Source organism: Dromiciops gliroides, chromosome 5 (assembly GCF_019393635.1).
Source record: "Dromiciops gliroides isolate mDroGli1 chromosome 5, mDroGli1.pri, whole genome shotgun sequence".
Classification (NCBI taxonomy): Eukaryota; Metazoa; Chordata; class Mammalia; order Microbiotheria; family Microbiotheriidae; genus Dromiciops; species Dromiciops gliroides.
Genome location: NC_057865.1, coordinates 186014544 through 186034033, shown reverse-complemented (window position 1 = coordinate 186034033; position 19490 = coordinate 186014544). Strand labels below are relative to the sequence as shown.

Genomic DNA, 19490 nt, shown 5'->3' with positions numbered 1-19490 from the left:
TTTTGTTTTGAGAATAAAAACAGATATTATTGTAAAGCACTTAACACAATGCCTTAGTGAATTGTCATTTGTTAAGCTCATGTGGTTTTTGTTTAGTCATTTTTAGTCATGTATGACTCTTCATGACCTTATTTGGGGTTTTCTTGGCAGAGGTACTGGAGTAGTTTGCCATTTCTATTTACTTCTTCAATTCATTTCACAGATAAGGAAACTGAGGCAAAATTAAGTGACTTGCCTAAGGCTACAGAGCTAGTACGTGTCTAAGTCCATATTTGAAATCAGGAAGATGAATCTACCTGTCTCCAGGCCTGGTACTCTATTCACTGAGTCACCTAGTTGTCCTTTTAAACTCATAGTAGGTGTTTAATATGTCCTTCCTTCCTTCCTTCCCAATTCTAAGATGTTAATTTGGATAATTGTACTATACACCTTGATAAATCAAAATGTTTCAATGTCCAGAACACATTCTTTGACATCCTGCTAAAAGAATTTCCTTCCATTGACTGTCCCAAAATGAAAGACCTGCTGAGATTAACAACATGCTTATGTTTCAGCTTTTGCTTTTGTATCACACCCAGCACGGCATCTGTGTCTAAATAATGACAAACAGTAATAATATACTATAACTTTCTTAGTATATTGGGAAATTTAGTATAATTAATGGGTAATTCAATATAATATTTTGTATAAGGAAAAATTCTCTGTAAGATTTATACCCAATCCAAAATAACTAAGTTAAATTACAGAAAGGATCTTATTAGAAGGCAGTTTGACTGTCTATATGGAACCTGAGGATAACATCAGAGTGAGTCTCCATCACACATTGCCTAAAGCACACCCATATAGGAAAATCCATATTTTTTTTAAAAGATATATTTGGAGGATATTATATAGCTTACAAAAGAACTCACACAAGGATTTCTTAAAATAACATTTGACAATATACCTCCATTGTGTATTCTACAACTCTTTACCATTGTAGCAATTGTTGTCTCTTTAAAATAGATTGCATAGCTTCAGGCTACTCTAAAAAAAGCAGGAGGTACAATAATGATTTCAGATAAAGCAACAGTAAAAATTGATAATGTCAAGAGGGAAAAAAAAAGCCCCAAGAAACTACATTATGTTTAAAGGCAGCATAGATAATGAAAAAAATAACATTATTAAATATATATGCACCAAATGACATAGTGTCAAAGTTGTGAAAAGCAGAGCTATGATGAGATCTCCAAGATGGCAGAGTTGTTTTCAGCATAACTTTTTCAACCTAACAACCTCAAAGGAAAGAAATTTGATTCAAGTGTAGTGTAATTAAAACTAAATCTACAAGATAAGAAGATATATACACTGTACAGGAACAAAGCTTTATGAAGTAACATCAGAGAAATGAAATACCTAAAACTCTGACTCATCAACCCCCCCTCTCAGGCTATCCTCCATCCCAGGTTTGGCTAGCTAAAACAAAACATAGGCTTGTATGGTTTCATGATCTGTTTATGGTAGCCCATCTCTGGCTCCCCTTGAGAAGCAGAAGTCAGTTCATTAAAAAAAGGGGGGAGAACTTGGAGGTAAGGGCAGAAGGTGTGGCAGCACAGAGTCAACTAAGAGGGGGCCTTCATATTCAAGAGAAAGGGGAATAGAAACATAACTGGAGTCAGTCCTTTTGCCTTAAGTGTTTATTTGCATGGAGACTAAACTGGGCCTACAAAATGGCAATCTGAGGAGAATAAAAAAGCCTAGTCTCATGAGTTTATGTTGGAGACCTTGTATATTTCAGAAAAGTTGAAGGAGGTGGGTCAGTAAGGACAGTCAAAGAGTGAGAGGGAAGCAAGAGTTAATGTATTTGAAAGTACACAAATGATAACAACCAAAAAATCAAGAGAGAAAGTCTAGGAATAAGACAAACTCTCAAACAAACCAACAAGAAGACTCATAAAACAGAAGAGAAAATGAGTTAGAATTTTTTTAAAGGCTGTTAACGCATTAAATAAATATTATAATTTGAAGGAAAATGAACTCAAAGCCCTGACCAACAGAGAAACTTTTGCTGACTATCCAGAACCATTGCATAATGGCAAGTTCATCCAAAATTATTCAACAGAAAAGTAAAACTTTTCAAAATAGATATTAATATGGACAATAGATCAGAAACCAGAGCTTTCAAAACTGAAATAACTAAGGAAAACAACTGAGGCAATAACCAGGACTATACAATGGAGAACCTCTCCATAGCAATGAAAGCTAGTTTAGCCTAAGGGGCTCAACTTCTCACCAGGACAATTACAAAAGCTTGCTAACTGATCTCTCAGACTTAATTCTCTTTCTACTAGAATCTTCCATACAAATAGCTGCTAAAGTGTTTTTCTTATAGCACAGGTCTGACCATACCCATCCCACTACACAACAAAGTCCAGTGGTTTATTACCTCTAATATAAAATATAAAATTTCCATTTGGCATTTCAAGCTCTTTGTCACCTGGCAACATCTTCTCTTCTATGATTCTCATATATTATGCCTCTCAACACATTCTATGGCAGAGCCATATTGGTTAATTTGCTGTCCTTACACATTTGCAAAAGCTATCCTCAGCATCTTCAATGCTCTCCTTCTGCATCTTTTCTTATTAGTATTTTGGGCTTAGTTCAAGACTCAGCTCAAGTGGCACCAGTTCTTCTGAAGTGCTAGTGCCTTCATTTCTGAGATTACTTTCCACTTACTTTGTGTATACCGTGCATGTACCTAGTTACTTTCATATTTTTTTCTCTATTGGAATGTATGCTCATTGAAACTATAGATTTTTTTCCAATTTTTCTTTTTGGATTTAGAATAGTACTTGGTGCATAGTAAACACTTGACAAATACTTATTGATTGAATTGCAAAACAAAAATATAAAAATGCAAACACATTTACCAGAAGAGAAGTTAAATGATAATAATTTGTATAGAACAATATGCTTCATACAAGAAATATATTAAAAATAAATACACATATACAATTAAAATGAGAGGCTAAAACAAAATTTAGTGTGTATCAGATGAATACAAAAAACTAGTAGCTGTATTCATACTATCAGGCTATGGATAAGAATAGAGACTGAAACGATAAATTCACTGGCATAGGGAAGTCCTAGATAAGGAAGATCTCTTGGATGATGCAGGTCAGCATTTTCTTTGAAATTTACAGTGTTAGACAGTTGCTTAGAGAAATCAGAGGTTGTGATTTACAAAAGGTCAAATATGTTTCAGAGGCAGATCTTCAAACCAGTCTTCCTGGCTTTGAGGACAGTTCTCTATTTATTATTTAATACCTGTCTCTCCTTTCTATCATACATTGTAAATTTAAAAATTAAAAAAAGTCAAGAGAGATAAACAGGTAAAATATATTATGATTAAAGGGATCATATATGACAAAACAATATCAGTAACTGATAAAATAATGGGGTTTGGCAGACACCCAGGGGCCCCCACCTGAAGATTGATTTGGAATTGATTGAATTGGGTGACACTGAAAGACTGACTGAGAACCTACTTAAGATTGAAAAAATAGAGACCATGCCTGGCTGGCCCTGAGTGGGGTGTTTTTCTCAGAGGCTGTGGGCTACGACATCAACAGGAGACCACCCAATCAGCTTGAAGGACTTCCCCTTTCATGGATGGAGAAAGGAAGTAGGAAGGTGAGGGTGGCTCATTGGATTGGCCTTTTTTGTCCGTGAACTGGTTTGTGGTGGCAGAACTTCACGTGTTCCTTTTGGAAGTGTGGACTGCTGGGTAAAGGCAAGGTTTTCTCTCTGGTATCCTTCACAGATCTAAGCTGGGGTTTTCCATTCTATAAGAGATCTGTTCTCACCCTCTCTCTCTTCACTAACTACACTTTAATAAATACTTAAAAGCCTAAACTCTTGCTGAATTTATCAGTAAATTTTAGCTAGTTTCCCCCAAAAAACTGGGGGTAGGTAAGGACCCACATTAGATTTTAAACATCACATAACATGCACAAAAGGGCATAATATCTGAATTTACAGGGAAAAGGTAACAATTTTATAATTATACAGATTGTAAAAGTATTTTTAGGATACTTTAATGTTACTCTTATAGACCTGGAAAAAATTTACCATAATGAGAAGCAAATATATAGAACTAAAAACTTATGGCATCTTCTGAATCAAGAAACTAAAAATATACATATTTCTCACCATCAGATGGTACCTTTAAAATACATTAAATATTATGGTACAGAGATCTTGAAAATAATAAAAGAAGAAATATTAAACACGTCCTTTATAGTCCACATCATAATAACATTAGCAATTAATACAAAGACTAAAAGTGAACATATAGATTTAGATATAGGATTAGTAATGATACCTTGAATAATAAGTAGCTCAACAGAAAAATAATGAAAACATTTAACAATTATGTGAAAGAAAAATAATTATGAACCAACATATCAAAATTTCAGGAATGCAGTTCTCATGGGAAAATTTATTTCTGAAAATATTGATAAAATGGAATAAGAAGATTAATAAATTGAGCATGCAATTAAGAAAACCTATAAAATCAATAAGTTAGTACATGAGCCTTGCAAATATTTAGAGTAATCGAACCCTCTATTCAATAAGTTATTTTCAATAATTGAGAAAGGATGCCACTAAATTTCCTTTATGAGGGAAAATTTATCCTAATGCCTAACTCAAGGAATGATAAAGCATAGAAAGAGAAATCTGGACCAATATTACTTCTTCATACTTACATATACACATAGGCACATACACACAGAGTTAGAAAAAATATAAAAATCATATAATTATAGAAACAGATGCAGAAAAACATCTGGCAAAATACAACATTCATTTATGCTAAAAAGTATAGGTAAATGAAGACTTTTTAATATGATAAAATGCCATATTAATTATTTTTATTTATTTATCTATTTTTTATAGTAAACTCTCTAAATTTTACCATAAATGATGATGTATCTATATATAGATCAGCAGTGAAATTGGACCTTTGAGAGACTGTACTTCCAGCCCATGTGAGATAGGGAAACCAAGTTTCAAAAAAAAAAAAAAACCAAAAAGGGGGCATCTAGGTGGTACAGTGGATAAGGCACCAGCCCTGGAGCCAGGAGTACCTGAGTTCAAATCCGGCCTCAGACACTTGACACTTAATAGCTGTGTGACCCTGGGCAAGTCACTTAACCCCCATTTCCCCACAAAACAAAACAAAACAAAAAACTTCAAAACCCCAAAACATACAAATATGTATATGTGTATATATTCACCCAGGATATTTATAAACATGCATATACATACCAATTGTTAGAATTGTTTGCAATGAACACAAACTGACAACTTTCCCAAATATGTTTAGGAGTAGAGCGAAGATGTCCCCTAGCTATACCATTATTTAACATATATCCAAGGCAAGAGATCAGCATTAAAGATAGGAGAAAAAAATTATTCCTTTTTGCAAATTATATGAAGGTTTACTTAGAAAATTTCAGGTTGTTAAAAAAACTGATATTGATAGTTTCAACAAATTGTCAGGTCAGATAAATACAAAATATATGAACATGTCTGTACAACATTTAAAAAAGAGTAGAAAATGGTGAAAAAATCATTTCAGCATTACTTCAAAATACGTAAGATATCTTAGATATTAATCAACCAAGACATACATAATATATATTTCCTCCATGTGTTTTAAAGTACACTTTACAGAAGTAAAGGAAAACTAAATATTTGAATATCTATTCAATGCCCATATTTGGACAAAATCAGTATGATGAAATAATTTTATGATTCAACTTAATTTATAGGCTTGGGACTATATCTAATCACCGAGGAAATACTTTATAGAACTAGACAAAATAATAATGAAGTTCATTTGGAGGAACTAAATTTTTAGACTACCAAAGGAAATAGAAGGGAGAAAGTAAGAATGGAAGAATCATCTCATTGCCAGATCAAATTATATTATAATAATAAAAACCATTTGGTTAAAAATATAAAAATAAATGAATGCCTAGATAGAATTAGAAACAATCCATCTCAAAAATACATTATTCCACTAAATGCAAACTTAATCTACATGTGAAAAAAATCAGTTTTTGACAAATACTGTTGTGAAAACTGGAAAGTAATTAGGCAGAGATTAGGTTTATGCTAACACTCTTTAGCATATACAACAACAAGCATAAATGGATACCAATTTTAATATAAAAGATCAACTCTACAAAAATAAGAGGAGAACAAGGCTATACAAAACCTCTCACAACTATGACAAGGGGAAGAATTTTTAACTAAACAATGGATAAAGGAGTCTATATAAGAAAGAAAACCCAGATAATTTCCATTACTTGGAATTAAAATGCTTTTGCATGAACAAAATCTATGCCACTGGTAGAAAAGAAGAAACTGTTCATTGGAGGAAAAAAATATTTCCATTAAATTTCTTTGCTCATTGTCTGATATCTAAGATAAATAAGAGATTAATACAAATGTAGAAGACAAGGAGTCATTTCCCCCAGTAGTCAAGGGATTAAACAAATAGTTCTCCAAAGAATTGCAAACTATTAATAATAATATAAAAGAATGCTCCAAATCATTAATAGTAAGGGAAATGAAATTCAAAACAACACAGAGGTTTCAACTAATACCCAACAAATTGGAAACATATCAAAAGATGGAAATAAAATTGGACAGGCTGTGTGAAGGTAGGCACACTAATACAATATTGGTGTAGTTATTAATTTATCCTAACACTTTAGAAAACATGGAATCATGCTAAAAAGTGATTAACACATACACACCTGTTTTAACATACTTTACTGTGAGGAATATTATACTCCACAGTTGTGAATGATAGGTTGTGAAAGGTCACCATCAAAATAACCACAGGAAAATTTTTGTGGTAAAAAACTGGAAAAGTTGACTGACCTTAAGTGAATAAATTTTAAAAAGCTTTCCTTAAACACTTTCTAAATTCCAGGTGATGGAAATAGCAAATACCAAAATGATGTAGTCCCTACCCTAAGTAGACTATAAACTAATAGGAGAGACAATACATTTAGGGTAGGGGTTACCAGGGAATGGAAGTATGGTTTGGAGAATTATGGTGAATTTGAGTGGAGTCACAGAGCAGTTGATTGTCATACCCGATTCTAATACCAGTGGTAGTTTTAATGAAACTACCATTCACAGAGCAAGTGGAAAGCATGAGCCTGGGGGATGAAAGGACAGATGACAAGATACTTATCATTTGGGGCATGGATTATGATACAGGAATTTAAAGGAATATTACTGTGCCACAAGAAATGATGAAGAGGACACATTCTGGGAAGAATATGAAAGTTTATATAAGAACAAAGCAAAGTAATAGAATCAGAAAAACAATTAGACAATGATTAGACAATGCAACAGTAACAAATTCAAATGATGTGTAATTGTGCCAAAAGAGATTGGTATTGAAAAATAGGTAAGATCTTTTGGGTTTGAGAGCAAGAGAGGAAATGAGATGTAATTGTAGCAAAGAAGTTGTGGTGGTGAAAGGCAGAGAAGTAGAGATGGTAAAATAATGGTTGCATGACTAGCCATCTAATCATTTTACACTATTTATTTACTAATTGAGTCTGCTGAAAGTAAGCACAGAATGAAGTATCTAAGCATATTTATCTGCTCTCTAAAGTTGCTAAAAAAAATTATGCCATGGTCATGTGACTAGAAATTATTGAAATACACCAAATTCAAAAGATGACAGTGTTTTCCTGTGAGTAGGGTCTCAGAGGTAATTTTAATCAGATAGATTCACAAATCCATATACTCCTTGACAATGAACTACTCTTTAGAAAGAGAGATGGAGTTAAGGTCAGTGATGCCCTAGTAACTACAGAGAGCATTGTTCTTCCTCAGGACTTCCATTTTGCCAGGGCTGAATAAACTACCTGGTAAGTCGTTAAATATGCTACCTGTTGGTTAAACTGACAAAATTCTCTAAGTGATCAAATATCCCAGATCAGCTCTTCAACCATCATCCTCTCTTTTAGCATTGTGCTCTCTGAAAAATTCTGAAAAAAGGTACTATTGAAAAAATATTTTGCATAGGTATATCTGGTCTCCAAAGATTGTCTGCCCCTATGATGGGTATGGGTAGGTATTATAGAATAAAGCTATATTGACAGGTCTATTAGGTATATACACTAGTCATTGTGTTTTAAAGTACACGAAAGTATGTGGTAAACAAGTCTGCAAGAGAAGTGACATTCTGTAATTACCTCTTCCTATCAAAAGAAAAACAATTCACAGAAATTTAATTAATACAGCAAGAGTCTATTTCCTATCTTAATTCTATCTTAATTGCAAAAGCAGATCAATTAGAATCAACAGGAACTAGCGCAGCCCCTATGCAGTTTTAAGTTTCACCTAACAATTCCTTAGTCAGTAGGATCAATATATAGAAGTGCCTAATAGATGTTGAATTGAATTTAATCATGAACATACCTTCTGAAGTTGTATATACCACCTTCACCATTAGTGCCCCCACGAAGCAACCAAATCCATTAAATAGAGCCAAAAAATTCATGGAAATTCCTCTGACTCTACTTGGTATAAACTTATATAATATTGTAGAACCTAAGGGAGGCAAGAGAAAGGCAGAGTTCAGGAAAATCTATACTCCAAAACACAGTTACAGATATTACCTAAATTCTGTTGAATTAAATACCAGATAAAATAACATAGTGGTGGGTTGGGGGGAGGGCGTGTTGAAATGAGGAGTAGTTTATGTGAAGTTTGCTACTAAGCAGTAAATCATTTAACTATAATTTGTCAATGTCTACAAGGGTTAAAATCCAGCAGAAAATAATTTTTGTCAGGCCATGAGAAGTGGGTCAGTTAATAGGAATCTTACGATATTCAGGAAATCGCCCCACAATTTGTTAAAATGGTAATTTGTGATACAGTTTTACAATAAGATAGGCAACCTTTTGTGCCCCATTCTAGCACCATGATACTGTGATACTATTTACATTACAATGAATATGTAAACCTAATTTTTCTTCCAAAATAAAGTCAATAAATATTTACTGAGTGTACTACATGTAAGTAACTGTGTCAGCCTCTAGGTTTATTTTATTTTTTAAATTGTTGAGTTGACTGCTCATCCAGAGTTAGTGCCGAGCAATAGAGACGCAATCAATCTTTGGAATGTTTTCTTTCTCCCAAGATTATTAAGGTTACTGTTTGTGTCTGAGTCTCACAGGATCTAAGGAGAAAAATAAAAACAAAAGGATGAATTGCTTTTCCCCTCTCATCCTCATCTTCAGAAGATGAGGGCTTTTCCTCACTTTTTCCCTACTGCTGGCTAATGGTTGTGACCTTTCCTTAGTTAGCACTAGGTGAAGTAGTGCATAGACTTGGAGTCAAGGGCACTAGAGTTCAAACTCTGACTAAATGCAAGCTATTTACTGTCTCTCACATTCTTCTCTACCACTGCTTATTAATGGTTTAGAACCTAAACACTTCACAAAGAAATTATAACTGGTCATGATTTTGTTTTAAAAGTAAGACACTTTAAGGTACTTAAAGAAAATGTGAATAACTTTTAAAAAACAGAAGAATATTAGAGTAAATGCCTGCTATTTGTAGGAAGGGGGTGGGGTTAAAGCACAATTTTTTTTGGACAATCTTAACTTTAGGCTGTCTCAGCCACACTCCTTTTTGGAGGGTTTTGAATAGGCAAAGACCACAAAAAGGGAGAATTTAACAGTCAGTCAAGAAACATTTATCAAGTGCTTGCCATGTGCTAAGAAATACAGGCAAAAAGATAGTCCCATCCTCAAAGAATTTATATTCTAGTGGGAGGGGGAGAAAATATATAAAATATATAGATTGAAAGGGAGTACTCTATATGTGTGTGAGGTGAAGGAATCCAGTACCAGGCCATGGTAGAGTCCAGAGTATGTGCAACTTGCTGAGAAATGAAGCTCAAGCAACCTTGAAACCCCAGTCTTAGACCCATTTAAAAGGCCTGCTAGAGTCTCTTCTCTCTCTGTCTCTCTGTCTCTCTGCCTTTCTCTCTCCTTTCATTTTATAAAGTATGTGCATATATATATTATATATATATATAATATATATGTATTATTTGTGTAGATGTGGGACTGAACTTTTGAGAGAGGGATGGCAAAAATTTGGAGCAGATTGCAATTGCTATTAAAAATGATTATCAATTAAGCCCTCTTTTCTTATCTTTTGACAGAATGTAAGCTTCTTGAAGGTAGGGACTGTTTCATATTTTTCTTTCTTTCTCTAGCACTTAAGAGGACTTAATAAATGCTTGTGGTTTGATTGAGTTGACTATTATAATTCCTTCCTTTCAGCTTTCCCAGTTTAGTCTTTCAAAGTTATTTTTCATGATTTCACATCAATTATATATCTGCTCTTGCTTTTCAATTCTAAAATGGATTTACTTCTCCACACATAAATATCCGAATGTCTCTTCATGAAGTAGTTTAGCATTTTTACTCTATTGTCTCTGTGTCCTGAATATATATGGCTACAATGAATCTGCCTTCAAATATCAACTTCCAAAAAACACATAGCATATGAAGGCAAGGGATTCTTTATGTATAATATTTAGCTTAGCCTTAAGTAATCAGGCATTTACAATTTTGTTGTTTAGTTGTTTTTCAGTCATTTCTGACTCTGTGACCCCATTTGGGGTTTTCTCCAGTTCACTTTACAAATGAGGAAACTGAAGCAAACGGGGTTAAGTGACTTGGCCAGGGTCTCTCAGTGAGTGTCTGAGGCCAGATTTGAATTCAGGAAAATGAGTCTTCCTAATTCCAGGCCTGACACTCGATACACCCTACCTGCCCTCACTTAATAATACTATAATTATATTTTACTGATAATGATGAGTGATGCTGTGAAATAACATGAAGAAATTCTTTGAACTTTTTATAGGAAATATACTATGTAAATTCAAGGCAATTTTATGTAATAACATGTCAAGTGATGGCAGAAGCCTGAGTCTAACTTCTAGAGTAATGTAAAGAATGCATAGGGGCAGCTAGATGGCGCAGTGGTTAAAGCACCGGCCCTGGATTCAGGAGTACCTGAGTTCAAATCCGGCCTCAGACACTTAACACTTACTAGCTGTGTGACCCTGGGCAAGTCACTTAACCCCAATTGCCCCGCAAAAAAAAAAAAAAAAAAAAGAAAAAAGAAAAAGAATGCATAAATAAGACAAAAGAGAAGAAGCTAAAGAAGTTTTGGAAAAAAAGTTATTTTAAAAGAAGTAACTTTGCTTATGGACTTTACTATCTATAAATGCAGGAATACAAAATACTTGTCTAAGTAGCCCCATTTCTTTCATTGTGAAAAAGTAGATTTTTCAGTCATTATTACTCTGTTAGTTAATTATTAAGTAACACTTTTCTTTTGTTGGAATTTCTAATACAATATAATTCATTAACACACTTTGCTAGCCCTCTGCCTGGTGCTTAATCCCTCTTTTGTCACTTTAGTGGTTTTGAAAGTATTCAGTTCCCTTTTATAGCTTTTTAAGACCAAGAATATCTATTTTGATCCTTTCCATCTCTCTTCTTTCATGCTTTTTTCTTAAAGTAAGTGATTACCAGACTGATCATTTTTGGGACCAATGATATTTCCTTTGTCTCAGCCTCTTAACAGCAGGCATGAAACCAACCCCTATTTAAAAGTTCTTTTATTTTGCTACTAAATTACACAACCTACTCATAAGCATTAAGAACATATCTGAATTCTGGTCCACCTGCCAATAATTGCTAAAATCTGTCTACAGGTGGTGGTTGACTACTAACACAGATGTTTCATCACAACATAATCAGAGTAAACAAAATATATTGTTATAATAACCTTTTTCAAGTTCCTGGTACTGAAAGTCTTGGAAATTTCATTAGCTCTTGCAAGGAGATTGAGGTCTTTCCATGGCCAAAATTCAAAACCAGAGCAAAGGCTTAACTGCTTATAGATATGCATAATAAAGACAGGGATGAAGTCTAAATGGGTGGAGAATTTTGACTTTGCCTCTGTATCTACCTCTGACTCTGGTGCAAATTAATTTATACAATAGACCGGAGAGTATATGGGGAACATTTTACCCTAAATCAGATATATATCTGCAACAGAGTGATTTGATTTTCCAAGAAGATACAGGGTATAAAAAAGAAATATCAAGTGTCGGCCTGGGGACATTCTGTCTGGTTTTTGTTGGTTGAGTGTTGTGGCAATAATTAAAGAGTTATGAGTCTGTCCTCATCAAGGAGAAGTTCTAGATACTCTCTCCTAACTTAAACAGAAATAGCTTGAGTGGCCTTGAAAAAAAGATAGTATCATGATTCAACACTCTGTAGAGGTTATAGGATCACAGACATACAGGGGCAGAGGGCCATGGGAGCGACTATCAGAGGCTACCCACAAGGCCCTTGACTAGACCAGTAGAAATTAGCAGAAGACCCAGAAAAGAGGTCCAGCGAGATTAATGTGACATCATCATTAGAAGACATTGATATTCTTGCATTGTCAAAAGAATGAATTGCCTCTCCATATACATTCTCTACATATTGGTCTCTAGTATATGATCCCAAGGAATGACTCTTGTCAATGATGGTGCATAATTTTGGGAAACTGTGCTCTACATTTATTCAGGAAATGCAATATTGTGCATTATGTACTATGTGTTATTTCATTAATGTCTTTGCCTTCAATTAATTGTGTCCTCTGAGTGACTAAAGAAAAAGCAAGCTCATAAATAGGGCTTGTGAGCTATCATTTTGAGTAGAGTGGACTCTCAGAGTCCACTTCAACTTGAGTTAGCTATTTGGCTATTTTGGAAATTCCACATCCTAGAGGGATGTCCCAAATAGTGTCCTCTCATTTTTCTTAGGAAATGTTCTAAGGTGTTCTCAGCTCCCATATCCGTTTTAATACTCTGGTTGGCCACTGATGGCTTCTGACTATTTGAATAATATTGAAGGTCCTAGAAGAGATGACCCTTCTCCGCCTGGTCATATCACAGGAATGACCTCTCATGAGTCACATACTGAGGGAGTAGTCTCCTATTATATACATAGAGCAAGCCCCTCTTGATTCAATATCATGGACTATGAGAAAGGAGATTATTCTCTGTTAATTGAACAAGAATTAGATTCTGTCTTGAATGTGTTGGCAGTTTTCAACATGGAAAGAAATTGTATTACCTTTCAGTATCCAATATGATAGACATTGCATTTCCTCTAATAAGCTAGAGCTGAGAACAGATATGATATTCAGCTTGATTTGACCAGAAATAGGAGGACTTCTGGAGTTTTGACTCTTGATAGTCCTTCCTGTCATTCTCTTGCCTTATAGCTATGAAAAAAACAGGAACCTGGTGACTCAACAACTCTTATTAGTTTGTTTCAATCTTGCCTATTAGCTGAAAGAGTAACAAAAATCTCATAGTTCTGCTCCTACCTGGATTGTCAGTGCCAGTCCTCAACCCTATATCTCCTCTGCCAAATGTTGTTGGAGAGGAAAACTCTGCTGTGCTAATGCTCCACTACAAATTATTGTTATCTAGCCTCAAATTGGCCCTCACCACTACCAAGCAAAACTTTTATTTTTTCCTTGTTTGGTTCTGTACTCCAGTCTCTTTGTTAATGGTTCCAAACTTTTTTTTCTTCCCTCAAGCCCCAAGTTCACTCCATTTCCCCCTTTCACAGATGTTATAGGTTCCTTTATTGAGAAAATCAAGACCATCTGCTCTTCCTTTTACCCCATAGATGGGGAAGAGGTAGCCCTTCTCGTTGCTAAAGCAAACCTTTATTCCTGGGCCATGACACTATCCTTTTCTGTTATCTCCAAAAGCATACCCCAATTGATGGTTTTCTCTCTCCATCTTTCTTTCTTTTTTTTTTTTGAGGGGCAATGAGGGTTAAGTGACTTGCCCAAGATCACTCAGCTAGTAAGTGTCATGTGTCTGAGGCTGGATTTGAACTCAGGTCCTCCTGAATTCAGGGCCGGTGCTTTATCCACTGAACCACCTAGCTGCCCTCTCCATTTTTCACCTTCAAATCTTCTGACTCCCACCATTTACTGTTATTTTTTTCTTAACACCTATAAACAGAATAAGCCATCCCTAATTTCAAAATACTATTTTACCATCCCATCAAGTCATCACTATATATCTATCTTCCCTTTCACTTTCAAACTTTCAATTGTAACAGTGGTAGAAACAACAACAACAATTTGCACAGGGTCACATAGTTAGTGACTAACATGGGATCTGAACTCAGGTCTACTCTCTCTGTCTGACACTATAACTACTGCACAGCTTTTAAATGGAATTATCCATACCCTCTGACTTCATTTCCTCACCAGCTTCATAGCCCCTTGCAATGTGGCTTCTAATCCCAACACTGGAATGAAACTGCTGGCTCCAAAGTTGCCAATGTCTTACAGATAAATCTCATAGTATTTTATCAAACCACATTCACTTTGGCCTGCTCACAGCTTTTGATACACCCCTTTCTCCTAGAGACTTTCCCCCCTTCTTTCTACATCATGACTCTCTCCAGATTCTCCTTTTCCCTTTCTGTTTGCTCCTCAATCTTTGCTGGTTCATCATTTATCTTCTACTTACTTAGTGTGGATGTCCTCCAGGGTTCTGTCCTGAACCACGTTTTGAACTCAGATTTGAACTTAGGTCCTCCTGAATTCAGGGCTGGTACTTTAGCCACTGAGCCACCTAGCTGGCCCCTTCTTATTCTTTTTAAAAATCTACTCTTTCCTTTGGGGGCCTCATATACTCGTATGGTTTCAAATATAGCTAAGAAGATCGTTCCAAAATCCACATAACCAGTCCTTCTGCCTTCTGAACTTCACTCCTACATTGTCAACCATGTATTGGACATTTCTTGGTTGTCTTCTAGACATCTCAACCTCATTATGGCCAAAAGGAATTCATTACTTCATTTTTCTCAAAGCTGCCTTGCTTCTAATCTGTTTTTTAGGCTGGTACTTAAAGCTTCCAGACTCATTTAATGCTACCACCTTTCTCAAGTTCTACATTCCTTGAATTCAAACATTTAATCTACTGTCTCCATACATTTGCCATTCCCAATTCCTGTCAAATACTCCCTCCTAATCTCTACCTCTTAAATTCCTTATCTTTCTTCAATAGCTTAGTGGCCACTTCCTCTATGAATGAAGGCAAGGAAAGGATACAAGTTTTTAAACAAATGGAAATGTTGACATAACATTCAGTTATGATTTCTTATTCAGTTATGAATTTCTTATTCAACAAATTGTTTTGGTTATGTATGTATGTATATATGTATGTATATAGTAAAACTGTAAGATTTTCTGCTCCATAGAGATATTGGTACTGTATTCCTGTATTCTTTCCTCTTTCTTTTTCTTCCTTCCTTCCTTCCTTCCTTCCTTCCTTCCTTCCTTCCTTCCTTCCTTCCTTCCTTCCTTCCTTCCTTCCTTCCTTCCTTCCTTCCTTCCTTCCTTCCTTCCTTCCTTCCTTCCTTCCTTCCTTCCTTCCTTCCTTCCTTCCTTCCTTCCTATCTTTCTTTCTCATCCAGGCTAGAAGTACAGGGGCTATTCACAGCCTACTCTGATAATCAGGGACACTTCAACCTGCTCTGTTTTCAACTTGACTGATTAATCCTTCCTAGAGTAACCTGATTCCCTTCCCCTAATGCACAAGATGTGTTTTGTGTTTTTGTAAGTGTGTGTATGTATGACCGTATTAATGCTGAACTTAGTATGAACACCTGATCAACTCATCAACTTATCCCACTATAGTTCACTACAGTTCAGAACTCCCATACCTGAGAGATCTGCTAGCCTAAGTCTACCTGTAGCAGGAATGAGAGGTGTGCATTAAGGTGTGACTAAATCTTAACAGTGGAACATTTAATTCATAAAGATGAACAAGCTAGATAACTAAGTTGCCCTAGATATTTTATTGAGGCAAAATTTGAATTTTATATCTGTTTGCTGAGATGTTACTGATTCTATCAAAGAGTTCAAACTTTGTTAAAAAACATTGAATTATCTGGATTTTTTTACATTACACTTTGCTTGTGTGGACAGCATTAAAACACATTATTTTTTTACTTCTTTTAGGCTTGTTTCTGAGAAAGCCACAAAGAGATAGTCATCCTTAAAGACAGAATGTTTCCTTCAAAATATTTTATTTTTTTCTTGTTGAGCATCTGACCTAATGATTAGTGTTTTGATTCAGTTAGTATAGTTTCTATTCCACATAGTTCTGATAACATAAATTATTTTATATGTGACAAAGCAATAAAAATAAATTAAACACTTTTAAATGCAGGTGATACACAGGTTTGCTCAGAATTGTGGAAAACAGCCAGGGGGTAAAGAGACAATCATTTTAATTGTTCTTATTAGGCTGGTGTTATTTTTCATGAAATAGGTCCAATAGGTTCTAACAATAGTTGACATTTCTACTTACAGGCTGGATTTACTAGAGTTTCAGCCACACCAAGTAAAATGTACTGAGGGGCCAGTTGGAGACAAGGCATGGCAGAAACTGGAACAACTTTGCCAGAAAGAATCTGTTCCACCAGAGGGAAGTTTTTTCTATGTATCTCATAGAAGCCAGCTCCCATTACAGACAAGGTAGCAGAAAGGTTACCAGCAACTGGAGGAAAAAAAAATAAAAGGAGTATAAATAAAAATTCCTAGCAACAGATGTCCTAATAAGTAATAGTGTTTCTTGTAACAAAAATGCTTCAAAGTACTAACAATTAGAGAAACTTGTATTAAAGTAGCTCTGAGGTTTTACTGCATAACTAGCAGATTGGCAAAGATGATAAAAAAAGGAAAGTGAGAAATGTTAGAGAGGCAGCTGGAAAACTGGTCCAATAATACACTGTTATTGGAACTATAAATTAGTATAGCTATTCTGGAAAACAATTTGGAACTATGCCCCAAATGTCACTAAGTTGTGCATGCCATTTGACCTTCTGATACCTCTACTAAACATTTACCCCCCAAAGAGATCAAAGATGGAGAAGGTCCACATGTATCAAGATATTTGTAGCAGCTCTTTTTGTTATAGGAACGAAGTAGAAAGTAAGGAGACACCCATCAAACTGGGGAATGGCTGACAAATCATTGCATATGAACGTAATGGAATATTTTTGTGTTAAAAAATGATGAAAGGAATGGGTACAGAGAAAACTGGGAAGATTTTTTATGAACTCAGAGTAAAATGAGCTGAATCAGAAGAACAATTTATACAATAACAAAAACAGTGTAAAGAAAAACAACACTGAAAGTCTTAAGAGCTCTGATCAATGCAATAACCAAATATGATTCCAGAGGACTGATGATAATCAATGCTACCAACCTATACTACCTACCCACTGAAGATGCAGAATGACAGAGAATTTTGGATATGGACAATGTGAGAATTTGTTTTTCTCGACTATGTATATTTGTTACAATAGCTTTCTTCTTTCTTTTTTAAGTTGGAGGTGAGAGGGAAAGAAAATAAATGCTTGATAATTGAAAAACGAAATAAAATGAGGCTAATTAATTAGAAAATAAAAAGCATTATCTCCAAAAGATTAGTTTCTGAGAAAATAAAATAAAGAAAATGAAAGATCATTAGTTTTTCACTCTGATGCATGCATGTATACACACACATATCCACACACGTATACTCTCATATACATCACGCTATTCAATTTGTAAAATGTCTAAGAAATCTAATTTGTTTTCAAGGATTTATAATAAGAATTCACATTCATTTGGAATTTAGAGTTATAAGGGATATATTTTATCTCATTTGACACAATAACCCTGTGGCTGGATTAGTATAGATAGTATTATCTCCATTTTACAAAGAGGAAGAAGCTGAAACTTACATAGATTGTGTTTGTCAAAATTAAAATAGCTAAGCTACCTGACCTGCAACTAGGAATTCTGGTTGAGGGCAAATTCAACTGAGCTGGTTGGGGTGATCCATGGGACTTCCTCTATCTTATAGTTGACCTAACACTTTCTCTGTACTGAATGTGGCACAGGGACCCATATTCTCTTCCTTAGAATAGACTGACTCTTGCCCTTTGAGGAGTCAGGGTCCCAATTTTCTCTATGAGAAAAAAAATACCTGCTCCTTATCCTGGGACTGATGCACTGGGAAGCTGCAGTTTACTTCCCCATTCTCCTTCCTTGCGTGAAAAATTGCCACTCACTGGAAGCCTGTGCTGCAGTATATATATATATATATATATATAGCTTGGGCAAACTCCAGTGACCCCATTCTAATAATGGTTTTGGAGACTACAGAGTTCTTTTTACCTCAAATCTCATGTTCTTTTCCTTCTTGAATTAACTTCTTATGATTCATTTAAGTATTTTATAATGTTCTATAGAAGTATAGAATTGGTAACACTCTCATATCTCATAGATTTCTCCATGTCATGGAAGTGTCATTATAGATAACATGCTATAGGAGCTATTATTACACAAATTAAAGGAAAGAAAATTCTGAAGTTAAAAACAAATCTTATTTCTATCTTAAATTAGATCCCTAAACTATCATGGAATCCTTTTGCTAAAAAACACAGCAATTTAGTGATGATCCATATTTCTTAAGTACAATCTACTCTCTTTCTCTGTCTTTCTGCTTCTATGCCTCCTCCATTATCCAACATTTGGAGGTGAAGACAGTAAGGTCGAGTAGGGTGTCTAGACTTTTGGTGTTGGCTTGATTGCCCCTTCTTGTATCTTACAGACAGTAGCCTTAGATGTTAAAGAGCAAAAGCAATTATTCATCCTCCTACCTACTTGAAGGACTGAGTACAGAGTGATTAGAATAAACTATTTCAACTCTCTTGTTTATTTAAAGAGGTTTTGACACAAGGTTTATATCTGTTAAACTGATGGATAATTTTCACCTTTGTGAGAGTACAGAGTTCTGGAGAAGAAGCAGATTCTGCTGAAAGTATTTTGAGCTACTAGCTGCTTGCTAACCAAAGAAAATCTGGTGGATATGAATCTTTTTTCCCTCCTGTGGAGAGGAATAAAGGTTCTCTCTGGATCTCTATAGAAGAAGAAATATCCCTGCTTCAGCAAGTTGAATAGGGGGGAAAAAAGAAGATAGTGATTCTATTGAAGTCATGGATAAAGTGGGGGCACATTGAAAGAGTATCCTTAATCAAGAACAAGTTTACACAAACAGGATAATCTATAAACAGAAAGAGAGATTAATTATAAAACAATGTAAAATATACTCTTAGACTTGGGAGAGAGAAGCACTTGAGACAAAAGTGAGTCAAGTCCAAGAAAGAGGGACCCATGCCACCCATTTGAGATATTCCTTCAGGGGCAGCTAGGTGGCGCAGTAGATAAAGCACCGGCCCTGTTTTCAGGAGTACCTGAGTTCAAATCTGACCTTAGACACTTGATACTTACTAGCTGTG

The 19490-nt window shown here is 35.0% G+C and overlaps 1 protein-coding gene across 1 annotated transcript in view; it reads right to left on the bottom strand.

Moving 5' to 3' along the window:
* The window catches only part of SLC15A5 (solute carrier family 15 member 5), a 160066-nt gene that overhangs the window by 36414 nt on the left and 104162 nt on the right, over positions 1-19490 (bottom strand). The window contains exons 6-7 of the mRNA XM_043967604.1: positions 16511-16699; positions 8500-8631 (exon numbers count right to left, since the gene is read on the bottom strand). Of these exons, the coding sequence (XP_043823539.1) occupies positions 8500-8631; positions 16511-16699 (321 nt within the window). The remainder of the gene's footprint in view (positions 1-8499; positions 8632-16510; positions 16700-19490) is intronic.